This window comes from Heteronotia binoei, chromosome 10, assembly GCF_032191835.1.
Source record: "Heteronotia binoei isolate CCM8104 ecotype False Entrance Well chromosome 10, APGP_CSIRO_Hbin_v1, whole genome shotgun sequence".
Lineage (NCBI taxonomy): Eukaryota > Metazoa > Chordata > Lepidosauria > Squamata > Gekkonidae > Heteronotia > Heteronotia binoei.
Genome location: NC_083232.1, coordinates 46,037,298 through 46,049,430, shown reverse-complemented (window position 1 = coordinate 46,049,430; position 12,133 = coordinate 46,037,298). Strand labels below are relative to the sequence as shown.

The 12,133-nt window shown below is 50.0% G+C and overlaps 1 protein-coding gene across 1 annotated transcript in view; it reads left to right on the top strand.

The window, feature by feature from the left end:
* COL28A1 (collagen type XXVIII alpha 1 chain) overlaps nucleotides 1-12,133 on the top strand; it is an 83,707-nt gene that overhangs the window by 47,529 nt on the left and 24,045 nt on the right. Inside the window, exons 17-22 of the mRNA XM_060248559.1 lie at nucleotides 206-274; nucleotides 6,720-6,788; nucleotides 7,512-7,583; nucleotides 9,481-9,549; nucleotides 10,728-10,799; nucleotides 11,052-11,120. Of these exons, the coding sequence (XP_060104542.1) occupies nucleotides 206-274; nucleotides 6,720-6,788; nucleotides 7,512-7,583; nucleotides 9,481-9,549; nucleotides 10,728-10,799; nucleotides 11,052-11,120 (420 nt within the window). The remainder of the gene's footprint in view (nucleotides 1-205; nucleotides 275-6,719; nucleotides 6,789-7,511; nucleotides 7,584-9,480; nucleotides 9,550-10,727; nucleotides 10,800-11,051; nucleotides 11,121-12,133) is intronic.

Genomic DNA, 12,133 nt, shown 5'->3' with positions numbered 1-12,133 from the left:
GGATGACTCAGCCTTCCATCCTTCCGAGGTCGGTAAAATGAGTACTCAGCCTGTGCTTGCGCAGGAGACTGCCTTTACCTTTTTATAGATAAAAATAGCTTTCCCCATTTCCTCATCTGTTCAAATGGATCCCTCTAATTTCAAATGGATCACATCTAATTTCACCCTAAGAAACAATAATTAACTTCATTATTTTTCTCTTTAGGGAATTCAAGGTCCAAAAGGGGTGCCTGGGGTAAAAGGCTCACGAGGCATAGGCCTACCTGGACCAAAGGTACTATTTAAAGTAAATTTATTCATTGCTACTGTTCAGATAGATTCATACTGAGAATCTAAGGATCAGTGTCTGTGCAACTTCAAGGATGGGGGTCGTCATGGTTGAAATTACAGTTTACATATTTATTTACTTTATTTATAAGGCACTTTTCTTCCCCATGGGGACCCCAAATAGCTTACAACATTCTCCCCTTCTCCATTTTATCTTCATACAATAACCCTGTAAGGAGTTTAGTCTGAGAGTGTGTGACTGGCCCGTGGTCACCCAAGTTGTAACGTACTCGATCGGGAGACGCGAGTAGGGCAACATTCTTTATTAGGAGAACGTTGCAAGAGAGAGAACACGCGGGCCGGGTCCCGCTTATGTACAATCCCCGGTACAGCCTACTGGACAGGTCAGGCCAATCCTGACCTGTTAAACTTCCTGCCACAGCTGGTGATTGGCGGGGGACTCCGCGCCCCACGCTGGAGGCGCCTGGGACCACCCAGTCGCCTCTGCGTGTGGACGCGTATGGCTGCCGATACACTACACCCCCCCCCCCCGGTTAATGAACATAGTCCTTAAAGTACGTGGGAGGTCGGCGCTCCCTGGTGGAACGTCTGGGGAGGTCTGGTGGCGGCGGCGCGGCTTCCGCTGCTGGTGCATCGGTGGGCCGTGGCGCGGCCGGCGGCTGCGGGTCTGGTTCCGCGGGTCTTTCGGGCTCTGTTGGTCCCGGTGCTTCGTGCATCGGTGTAACAGGTGTTGGGGCCACGTCCTCTGGTCGGCCCCTAGTTGGCTCCTCCCCGGAACTCGCCTCTTCAGTGTCCGCAGGTTCCTCCGGTAGCGTGCGGCGGCGTAACTGCTCTATGTGCCGCCGTAATATCTGGCCCCCCTCGGTTGATATATCGTAGTGGTGGGACCCCGTTACTCGTAGCACGCGGCCCGCCACCCATTCGGGCCCCCTGGCATAGTTCCGGGAGTATACCGGGTCGCCCGCGAAGAAACCCCTGGCTGCGTCCCGGACCTCGGGACTTCCGCGGGTGTCTGGGGCCCTGTCGGGGTGTAGTCTGTCTAGGCAGGTTATGAGCTTGCGCCCCATGAGGAGCTCTGCCGGACTGACCCCTGTGACCGGGTTGGGGGTGACCCTATTATCGAAAAGGAATGCGGCTAACCTGTGGTCCCAGTCGCCCTGCACGATTCAGCTCAGGGCTTCTTTGGTTGTGTGGACCATCCGCTCTGCCTGGCCATTGGTGGCCGGGTGGAAGGGGGCAGACCTTATGTGCCTAATCAGATATCTCTGAAGGAACGCCTGGAAGTCCGCCGAGGTGAACGCGGCCCCGTTATTTGAGACTATGATGTCCGGGATACCATGTGTGCATAAGACCCTGTGCAGCGGTCGGATTGCGGCGGCGGACGAGGTGGACCCTACAGGAATGACCTCCAGCCATTTGGTGTAGGCGTCCACGATTATCATGAAGATCTGCCCCTGGAATGGCCCCGCGAAGTCGAGGTGGAGTCGCGACCATGGCTTCCTGGAGGACTCCCACCATGTGGCGGGGGCGCTGGGAGGCTTGGGCCGCGTCTCCTGACATGTCTGGCACCTACGGACCCAGCTCTCAATCTCCCCATCCATCCCCGGCCACCAGACGTAGCTCCTGGCTAACGCCTTCATTCGGACTATGCCGGGATGGGTCTCATGTAGGGATTCCAGAACACGCTTTTGCAGCGGGGGCGGGACCACCACGCTACTTCCCCATAATATGCACCCTTTGTGGGCTGCTAGTTCCTCCCTCCTGGTCTTATACGGCTTGAATTCTTCCCCCATGTTCCCTTCTGGCCAGCCCCTCACCACCCAGTCGAGCACCCGTGCCAGCGTCTTGTGTTTTTGGGTGGCCTTGGCGACCTCCTCTGCGTGGAGGGGCTGCTCCGGGAGGCTCTCCATTAGCATGACCTGGTGTGCGGGGGCGGGGTCTGGACCCATTTCAGGAAGCGGCAAACGGCTGAGCGCGTCCGCGTGACCCATAGCCTTGCCGGCCCGGTGGACCAGTGTGTACGTATAGGAGTTGAGGAATTGGTTCCACCTCAACATGCGCTGTGAAAGTATTTGGGGGGTTTGTCGGTCTGGGGCCAACAGACCTAAGAGGGGCTTGTGGTCCGTGGCAATAGTGAACCTCCGCCCGTACAGATATTCATGGAACTTGCGGACCCCCACCACGATTGCCAGAGCCTCCTTGTCTATCTGCGCATAATTGCGCTTGGCTGGTGTAAGTGTACGGGAGTAGTACGCTACCGGTACCTCCCTCCCGTCCGGGAGCTGGTGCCCCAGGACTGCTCCCACCCCATAGGGCGACGCATCGCAAGCCAAGATGACGGGGAGGCCCTTGTCAAAATGGTGGAGCACTGCATTGGACACCAGGACGTCCTTGACCGCCTGAAACGCGGCGGCCTGTCGTTTGCCCCAAACCCACGGGGCTTTTTTGTCCAGCAGCCGGTGAAGGGGCTCTGCTAGGGCTGCCTTGTGGGGGAGGAATGAATGATAAAAGTTCAGCACCCCCAAGAAGCTTTGTAGCTCCGCTGTGCAGGTGGGGGCCGGGGCTTGCACGATGGCTCGGGTCTTTTCCTCCGTTGGGTGGATTCCCGCTGCATCCACGGCAAAACCCAGGAACTCTACCCGTGGGACCCCCAGCAAGCATTTCTCCCTCTTGACCTTGAGCCCCGCTGCCTGGAACCGGCGGAGCACCTCTCTTAAGCGGTTGCCGAATTCTTCGGGGTCCGGGGCGGCGATTAAAACGTCATCGAAGAACGGCTGGACTCCGGGGATCCCTTTAAGGAGAGCGTCCATTATACTCTGGAAAATCCCTGGAGCGACGCTAACCCCGAACTGTAGCCTCCTCACCCGGAAGGCCCCCCGGTGTGTCACAATGGTTTGGGCCTCCGTCGTCTTCGTATCTACCGGGAGCTGTTGGTAGGCCTGTGCCAGGTCCAGCTTCCCAAAGATCTTAGACCCCGCTAGGGCAGCCAGGACGTGGCTCACCACCGGCACTGGGTAGGGGTTATCCTGCAGTGCCTTAATTATTGTGCACTTATAGTCGGCACAGATCCGCACCTCCCCGTTCGGCTTGATTGGGGTTACGATGGGGGTCTCCCAGGTGGCGTAGTCCACCGGCTTCAGGACACCATGGGCCGTGAGGCGGTCTAGTTCTGCCTCTATTTTTGGCTTCAAGGCGAACGGGACCCTCCTCGCCTTGAGCCGAATCGGCCTGACCGTGGGGTCTAGTGGTAGGGAGATGGCTGGCCCTTTGTAGCTCCCGAGAGAACCATCGAACACGTCAGGGAACTCTTGGCATATCTTCCCGAACCCCCTGGGCGTTAGGGTTTGCCCCACCCCCTCCAAGCGGATCCCCAAGGGTTTGAACCACGCCAGTCCTAGCAGGGTGGTAAGCTGGCGCTTTACCACCAGGATGTCCAGCGGGCCGTAGAAGGACCCCCGCTCAACTTGCACCCGGGCCCACCCCACGATTTGCACCGGATTCTTCTGAAAGTCCCGGAGTATGAAGTCCGCCGGCCTTAGTTGAAGCCACCGGCGGGGGCACAGTTTCCTCGGGGTTTCCTCCGCTATAATGGAAATGGAGGAGCCTGAGTCCACCTCCATTTGGCAGGGGTTCACTTCTATGAGGACCACCATTTTAATTTTGTCGGGGGTGGCGAGGGGCAAGCTCAGTACCTGAAGGGTTGTGGAGTCTGCGGCGTGGAACTCTGCCGACTCGTGATGCGTGGTCGGCCTCCGGCGGTTGGGCTTAGCTCGGCAAGCCCGTGCAATGTGGCCGGTCTTCCCGCAGCTCCGGCAGTCCCAGGTCTGGTACTGACAGTCTCTCCGGTCGTGGGAGTCGCCGCAGCTGGCGCACTTGGTGGCAGGAACCCTCTCCGACGCTGGAGGTCGATCGGGCGCTCGGGGGTGTTGGGCTGCTCTGTTGGGCAGCCCGGCGGGGCGACGCAGCTGGTAGGCTTCTCCCTCCTCCGGGCAGTCGTGGTCCAGCTCCTCGTGGTGGATGGCGTCTGTCCGGGCCTTGGGAAAGGTCCTGGAGGTCCTCTCGAACACCACGGCTTCGTTGAAAGCGCTCTGGAGGGTGAGCTCTTCCTTGGCGAAGAGCTTCTGCTGAAGCCTCTCGTCGCGGAGGCCCACGTGAAGCGATCGGCCAGGGTGTCTTCCAGCTGGGGGAAGTTGCAGTTCCCAGCGATCCTGCGGAGGGCTGCCAAGTAGTCGGCGGCCGATTCGCCTGCAGCCTGGTCCCTTTTGTGGAACAGGAACCGGCGGGCCACCCGCGACGGCTGAGGCAAGAAGTGGCCTGTGAGGAGTCTGCTGATCTCCGCGAAGGACTTCTCCGTGAGGCGGGCGGGGGCCGAGAGACCTTTGGCGATCTCGAATGTGGCCGCCCCGCAGACGCTCAGGAGAACGTCCCTCTTCATGCTGTCCTCCGTGACTTTGTTGGCCCTCAGGTAGCATTCGACCCGTTCCAGGTAGGACTCCCAGGCCTCTGGATTCGCGGGGTTGAACGGCTTGACGTGAGTGGTGGTTCCGCCCTGGTTGGTCATGGTGGCTGCGGCGGCGGTCGTGGCCAGGTGGTGCCCTTGGTCTCCTACGTAGCTGATGAGGCTAGCATCCCATCCTCGTCGCCAGTGTAACATACTCGATCGGGAGACGCGAGTAGGGCAACATTCTTTATTAGGAGCACGTTGCAAGAGAGAGAACACGCGGGCCGGGTCCCGCTTATGTACAATCCCCGGTACAGCCTACTGGACAGGTCAGGCCAATCCTGACCTGTTAAACTTCCTGCCACAGCTGGTGATTGGCGGGGGACTCCGCACCCCACGCTGGAGGCGCCTGGGACCGCCCAGTCGCCTCTGTGTGTGGACGCGTATGGCTGCCGATACACTACACAAGTCTCTATAACAGAATGGGTATCTGAACCGGTTTCTCTCAGCGGTGGCTCCAGGAAGTGACAATAGCCTCAGCATTAGGGCTACCTGCAGCCATTGCTTTGTATTCGCAGTGGCAGAGCAAGAAAGAGGGAGTGAGAGCTAGAGCAAGTGAACACTGTCTCCCCTCAGCACTCACCTTCTCACCTTGCATCCTCCCTCCCTCATCTCATGTTAATTCCATTCTGCACTGATGATTTCTTCTCCCCTTTGTTTTGTTTCCTCTCGTACTGAAATTTTATTTTGCACTGCAGATATTGCTGTTTACCTCCTCGCTGATCCCCCCTTTCAATCAATAACAGCAGAAAATGAAACCTTGTGCAGCTCCTTTTAAATTCCCCCCATTTAAATTTTTTATTCAGTGATCTAAGACTAGTGATAGTTTCATGCTGTTTGTAAAAAAAATAAATAAAAATTTTAAAATGAGGGGGAAATTGAGTTTGTACACCGATGAAGGGGTCGGATGATGGAAGGTGCAGAGTCAGAGGAATGACCTCAGTGGGTGGTGGAGTGGCCTTCAAGAGGTGGGGAAAAGGCGGGTGGATCTGTATGCTTTTGAATTAGCTTCAGCTTGGAAGTGAAGCAAGGGAAAAATCGGCACAAAAGCATTACCATAAAACCTGGAGAAACAGCAAATGGAAAGCAAACTGAGCACTGAAGGGAAGCAAATCAATGCAGAATGAAAAAAAAAAACCAAAAGAAGCGAGGCAAAACACCCCATGGTGAAGCGAGGCAAAACACCTGTGCATAATAGGACTTACATTCTGGGGACAAACAAAGAAACAGAATTTAGCAGATTAGAAAGAAGGCTAGCATCCACAACTCAATCTAACTTGCTTTGCTCTCCCTGTAGGAACTGACTTGTACACTTAACATTATTTAGTTCAACAAGCCTCTCCCTCTACTATACAAATTCTAGCAGTATGTCTGAAAGTTTCTTCACAGCCTAGGGAATAAAACAGCAAGAATGGTTGTCATTGGAAGAGAGAGAAAACATTGGAAACAAACGGAATCATTGGGGATACAGTAGTAAAATAGCCACTATCAGGAAAATTGAAGAAAGAATATTATATCCCACAGAAGTAGGGTTGCCAGGTACAGCAACCAACGGAGGAGAGGGGGGCTGCTGGCAGTGATGTCATGTCACTTCCAGGGAAAACCATACAATTTCTGGAGACTCCTAGACAGGACAGATCTGACTTTCCCTTGGAAGTGATGCCATGATGTTGGCTGATGGCCATTTTGGTTTTGTTTGTTTTTTTCTCCCATTTTGGGAGCTGTGGGTGGGGAAACCCCTGGCTCCAAATGGGAGCTTGGCAGCCCTATACAGGAATGTCACATTGATGTAACTTGAAAAACAAATTTCAGACTCTCATGAAGTTGTTCACAGTGTCCAGAGGCTGATAACCGTCTGCTTGCAGAATAGGACTATTATATGAACAGTAAATAAATAGGAACACTGCTAAAAAATACATGTTTTTAAAAGGGACAAGATGGCGCACCTGGACTAAAAGGAGACATAGGACTACCAGGAATTGGGCTACCTGGACCTAAGGTGAGCCTACCTCTTTTTTATGTCTAGAATTTAGTTCTTGCCTTGGGAAAATGGAAACTTGGAGTTGCCAGGAGGTATGCCAAGTGTTCGGTCACTTAACTCTGCCACACTCTGGGTTATTTTACTTCATTTATACCCCCCTTCCCTCCCCATTGCGGACTTGCAAAGGTTTACAGCATTCTCAGAGAGCAGGAGACTTGAAAGCAATTGAAAGATGAAAGTTAAGGGTTAGTGCAGACAAATAGACAACTTAAGTGCTCTGATGAAAAGAGTATTTTTCTGACTGAGTATTTTTCTGACTGAAGAGCTTCTTGGAACAGGCTGGAAATAGTAAATCTGTAAGTAAAAGATCACAGTTGTAGGTATAGGTCCTTTGTTCAGAATTTCAATGGAAGTGAAATCTTGTTTCTTAGACTTTACTTTCCTCAATGTTTTGTTCTTATAATTTAAAAAATCTTGTTTTGATTAACCCTGTGGGCTGTGTGTTTAAGGGAAAAAAGTACACGTGCACAATTTAATATCTTCTATTCATGTGTATATAGCAAGGGTGGCCAAACTTTCTTAACGTAAGAACCACATAGAATAAACATCAGATGTTTGAGAGCCACAAGACAGGAATGTCAGATGTTTGAGAGCTGCAAGAAAGGAAGGAAGGAAGGCAAATACTAAACAATATTTTATGCACCAGATTAAAAATAACCTTGTTTTGAACTTCTTTTGAAGGGAGATCCAGGAGCACCAGGATTTCCAGGAGAAAATGGCAAACCAGGCTTAACTGGAGAAATAGGGAAAAAGGTAACACAGTTGTGATTATTCCACCTATACATATTCATCCTAAACAAAGGCCCTGCTTCAGTCTACAAAGTACACTGCACTCCACATGGCCAACTGGGTGCAACTATGGTGCAAAGATTCATTTGTTCAGCTGTAAAGTAGGCCTTTTTTTGTTCCCATCAAGTCACAGCTGACTTATGGGGACTCCATGGAAGGAGATTCTGAGAGCACATGTTTCTCTCATGGAGACCGGAGAGAGAACAGAAAGACAAGAAGGCATTTTCCTGAATTATTTTATTTTTGCTTTTTGTATGTATGGCCATAGGATGACATTTAAAAAAAGCTGATTTAAATCTTTATATTTAGTTTAGTTAGTTACTTAGATCTTTATATTGAGAGGCTGTTGTTTCTGTGTTTTCCCAAACATGCCAGCACACTTTATTTTGTGTACCTAGTACCCCAAACCCCTTACACCAGTACTCAAGTTGTTGCCTGACTTTTAAGGTATCTACAGGCAACTTCTAATCACATCAGGCCAGGAATCTCTGTACTCCACAGAGATAATTTTCCATATTTGACTGGATAGGGATTCTTCTCTCGCTAGAAGATCTATCCCTTTCCTTTGGCCAGAATGGGACTCTTCTCTACTACTCAAACCTCCTTGCCAAACTTCTCCCTCTGTCTGTGTTTAAACTGCTCTTAGCTAATGCAGAATTCAGGCTGTATTCAGTCAGCAGAAATCTGACATATTTTATGTTAGGCCTATTCTCATACAGTCTCAGTATACATCTCGGTTAAGGTAGGAATCTGACTGATTCTCCCCAGCATCCAGCTCTCTCAAGATTTTTTTTGTTCAGCTGATGCTAACCAGTCAAATTGCTTAGAGCAGGCTGTCCATCAAGACTCTGTCTGTTCCTGTGAAGAATTAACCCTTCACAGTCCTTCATCTGGTTCTACAGCACTTCAAAGCTTTTAAAAAGTGCAATCCATCACAGAGGCACTAAGGGGAAAAGCTACAAGGAAAAGAGGGTTCAACTCCCTCTGCCTGTGTGGCCCTTTGACCTTTTTTAGCCTACAGTATCCACCACCCCTTTGCTTTGTACATGAATGGGGCAGGCCTACCATCAGTGTCTATTAGCCACAGCTTATTGATGGAACTCTCTGTCTGGGGCAGTGATGCTCTGTATTCTTGGTGCTTGGGGGGAGCAACAGTGGGAGGGACTGCTGGCAGTGCCAGCAGGACTTCTAGTGTCCTGGCCCCACTGATGGTGGACCTCCTGATGGCACCTTGTTTTTGACCACTGTGTGCCACAGAGTGTTGGATTGAATGGGCCATTGACCTGATCCAACACGGCTTATGTTATGTTCTTAAAGATGTTGGTTTACCCCTCTTGCATGATTTTGGGCTTTAGATGAAATTAAAGAGCTGCACAAATATCTGTTTGCAAATACGGGGAAGATTACAGATGTGGCAGATTCCAGTGAATGTATTCAGTGTGAAATAGGAACCTGGATTTCTGTTTGCATATTCTTAAGTTTGGGTGACCCTGCTGGTATTTTAGTAGTGGTTGAAGAGCAAGCAACATAAGTCTCAGCTGAACTCAAAGTGGTCATGACTCTTTCAAGATGATCTTGGTCCTGGAAAGAAATTAAGAATCGGCAGCTTTAAATGTGGTATCTAAAAGTGCAATCTTATACAGAGTTACACCCTTCTACGTCCATTGAAATAAATGGTCTTAGAAGGGCATGAGGGTGACTAGGACTGTACTGTAACCATCCACTTGCCTCTAGTCTTCACGGTATTCATAGGTTTGCACAGTGATGATGTACATCTTAGGGGAACCTCTGTACCCATTTATTCTTACTGACTCTTCAGATATAGAACTGTGTGAATATTAATACGTCTTATTTAATCTAGGGGGAACGAGGATTTCCTGGCCCAAGAGGCCCAGAAGGAATGCCTGGGAGAGGAGAAATGGGTCTAAAGGTATGCTTTAGTATTATGCATATTGGAATGGGTGGGGTGAGGAATTAAATGTTCTTGTACAACAAAGCTGTATGATTGGCACTTTTAAAAAAAGATGGCATCTCTTCATTAATATCTCCTTGTTTGTATTTTACTGCTAATATTGTTTGAAGAAGAACTCATCCTATAGTCAGATAATTAGGTAATCAAGAGAAGTAAACAGAGATTTTACATGTGGACAAAAGACATCTAAATAAAAACACAAGAAATTGAAGAGAGTGAATACAATTGACAATTAAAGCCATTGAAAATCCAGGGAAATGCTTATATTTAGTCCAATTTAAAAGGTTTTTAATTTTATTTTAACAATTTAAAAGTTTTTATTTGGAGAACCTTTAAGGAAAGATTCCAAGATAACTCTATCTTTCTGCCTTTTGTTTAAGTAAGACACTAAGGGCATTTTCCCACAGAGCTTACCACGGAGCGACATCCCTCTTCACCGCACAGCGTCTGCGCGGATTTCCCACCAACTGCTCCACAGAACCAGGAAGTGCCGGGCCTTTTGCATCGTAAATGTAAACCGCTAAAACCCAGTTTACGTTAGCGACACAAAAGCCGCGGCTCTTCCTGGTTCTGCGGAGCAGTTGGTGGGAAATCCGCGCAGACGCTGCGCAGTGAAGAGGGACGTCGCTCCACAGTAAGCTCTGTGGGAAAACGCCCATAATCTGCCAGTTTCTCCTCATGTTCTGGAGCTGCCTCTGTCCTTCATTCTACTGGTTGGTCCATTTTCTTTCCTGTGGCCTGAAAAAATCAGATAGGCTATCATTGTTCTGCAGCCCTGAATGGGCATGTCATTCATTGTTAGTGGCAGGTAGGCAACACTTCTTGTCACTGTGCAGCAACCACAAGGTAGGATGGCAATCTACAGATATGTTCATGGCATCCTCACTGGGAACCAGCAAAACAGCTAGCCAAGGGCTGTGGCAGGAAAGTGTTTGAGGTCAAGGTTGCCAAATGTTTGGCAGTTCTTAATACCTCTTAAGGCCCAGTAGACCAAGTCTTCATTCTGCAGTTCTGTCTCTATATCACAGATGGACAGTTCAGCTGTCACTGGGTATCTGTGTTTTCATTTTAGATTACTCCAAGTAAAATACATACAGAAATAACTCTGCACAATGCTGCTTTTTGTTTTTGGTCAGGGTGAAACGGGACAGAAAGGCGAGCAAGGATTTGCTGGTATGAGAGGAATACCAGGCCCACCGGGGCAAAAGGTATATTTACTTGTTTTCTACATTGCTTTTCCCCACTTGCAGCTCTAGATTTTGATCGCTCTGTGAATGAGAAGCTACATAGATTAAATGTCATAATAAACAATGAAACAAAAGGGATTTATGATCTCCTTGAGAATCCAGAGAGAACCAATACATATGGAGATCTCACCATGTCTGAATGAGTTTCTAATAATGTATATGGAAAGCAAGTACTTGAAAACAGGTGAAAGCAACTAAATTTTTCTGATTCAGGGTGAACCTGGAATCAAAGGTGCAGTTGGTAACCCTGGACCTTCAGTTCGTGGGCCACCTGGCCCCAAGGTGAGTTTATTTGCAGGCAGGGCCAGCTCACCTGCTAGGCAAACTCGGCAGTTGCCTAGGGCAGTGGGAGGGCAGGGGCCTTGTTTGCCTGCCTCCCTGCTCCTGCTGCCCGCTCGCCACCTGCCTCCTCTTCCTTTCCCTTCCTGTCCCTTCACCTCCACACACACACCCATGATCACAGCATGCCGCGCGTGGGCCCTGCCAGCCACAACGTGCATCTTATCTTTTGAAGACCACACTGCAGGAAGCTTCGCTCTCCCTTCCTTCTGGTTCCGGAAAGGAGGGGGGAGAAGGCTCCAGTGCATTCTCCAAAAGATAAGATACACATCAGCTGGCAGGGTCGCGTGCTTTGATTGGCGGGGGGAAGGGGCAATGGGACGGGCACTGCCGAAGCGTGCTGGGAGGGGGTGTGACAAAGCACGGCACTGCATTGCAGCGCTGCAGGGGGCGGCGGTGAGGGGCGCCTGCCTGGGGCACCACACGCCCTTGGGCTGGCACTGTTTGCAGACAGAGCCTTCTACATATTGTGCAATCACATTTCATTCCAGTTGGACTTGCATAGAGAGGCAAGGGTTAAATCCAGTGATCCAAGTGTGGCTACACCATAGATCTGCATAAAGGATTACAGTAATTGCTTTCTCTTCAATCCCTTTCCTACCACTATAATACAAATCCTCTTCATCATGGGTATGATCCAAAAGGGCCCACTCCACAGCCATTGTTTGAAAAGCAGCCATTGGCAAAGCCAGTGGAATATTTATTTTGAAATGTATATCCTGCAGTCCTCAGTCAAGACTGGTGCCTGAGGGTAGCTCACAAAGGAACTTGGTAGTTGTTCATGCAGTGTTAGCAACCTTGTGACTAAAGAAATAAGGTAGAGTATAATTATTTTAAATAAATAAATGTAGCACCATATGCAATACAACATTGCACTAAACATTAAAGCCAGTTAACAACTGTACCTGGCAGAAACCAGCTATGTAAAAACCAATTAAAAACATTAGAGCACTAAA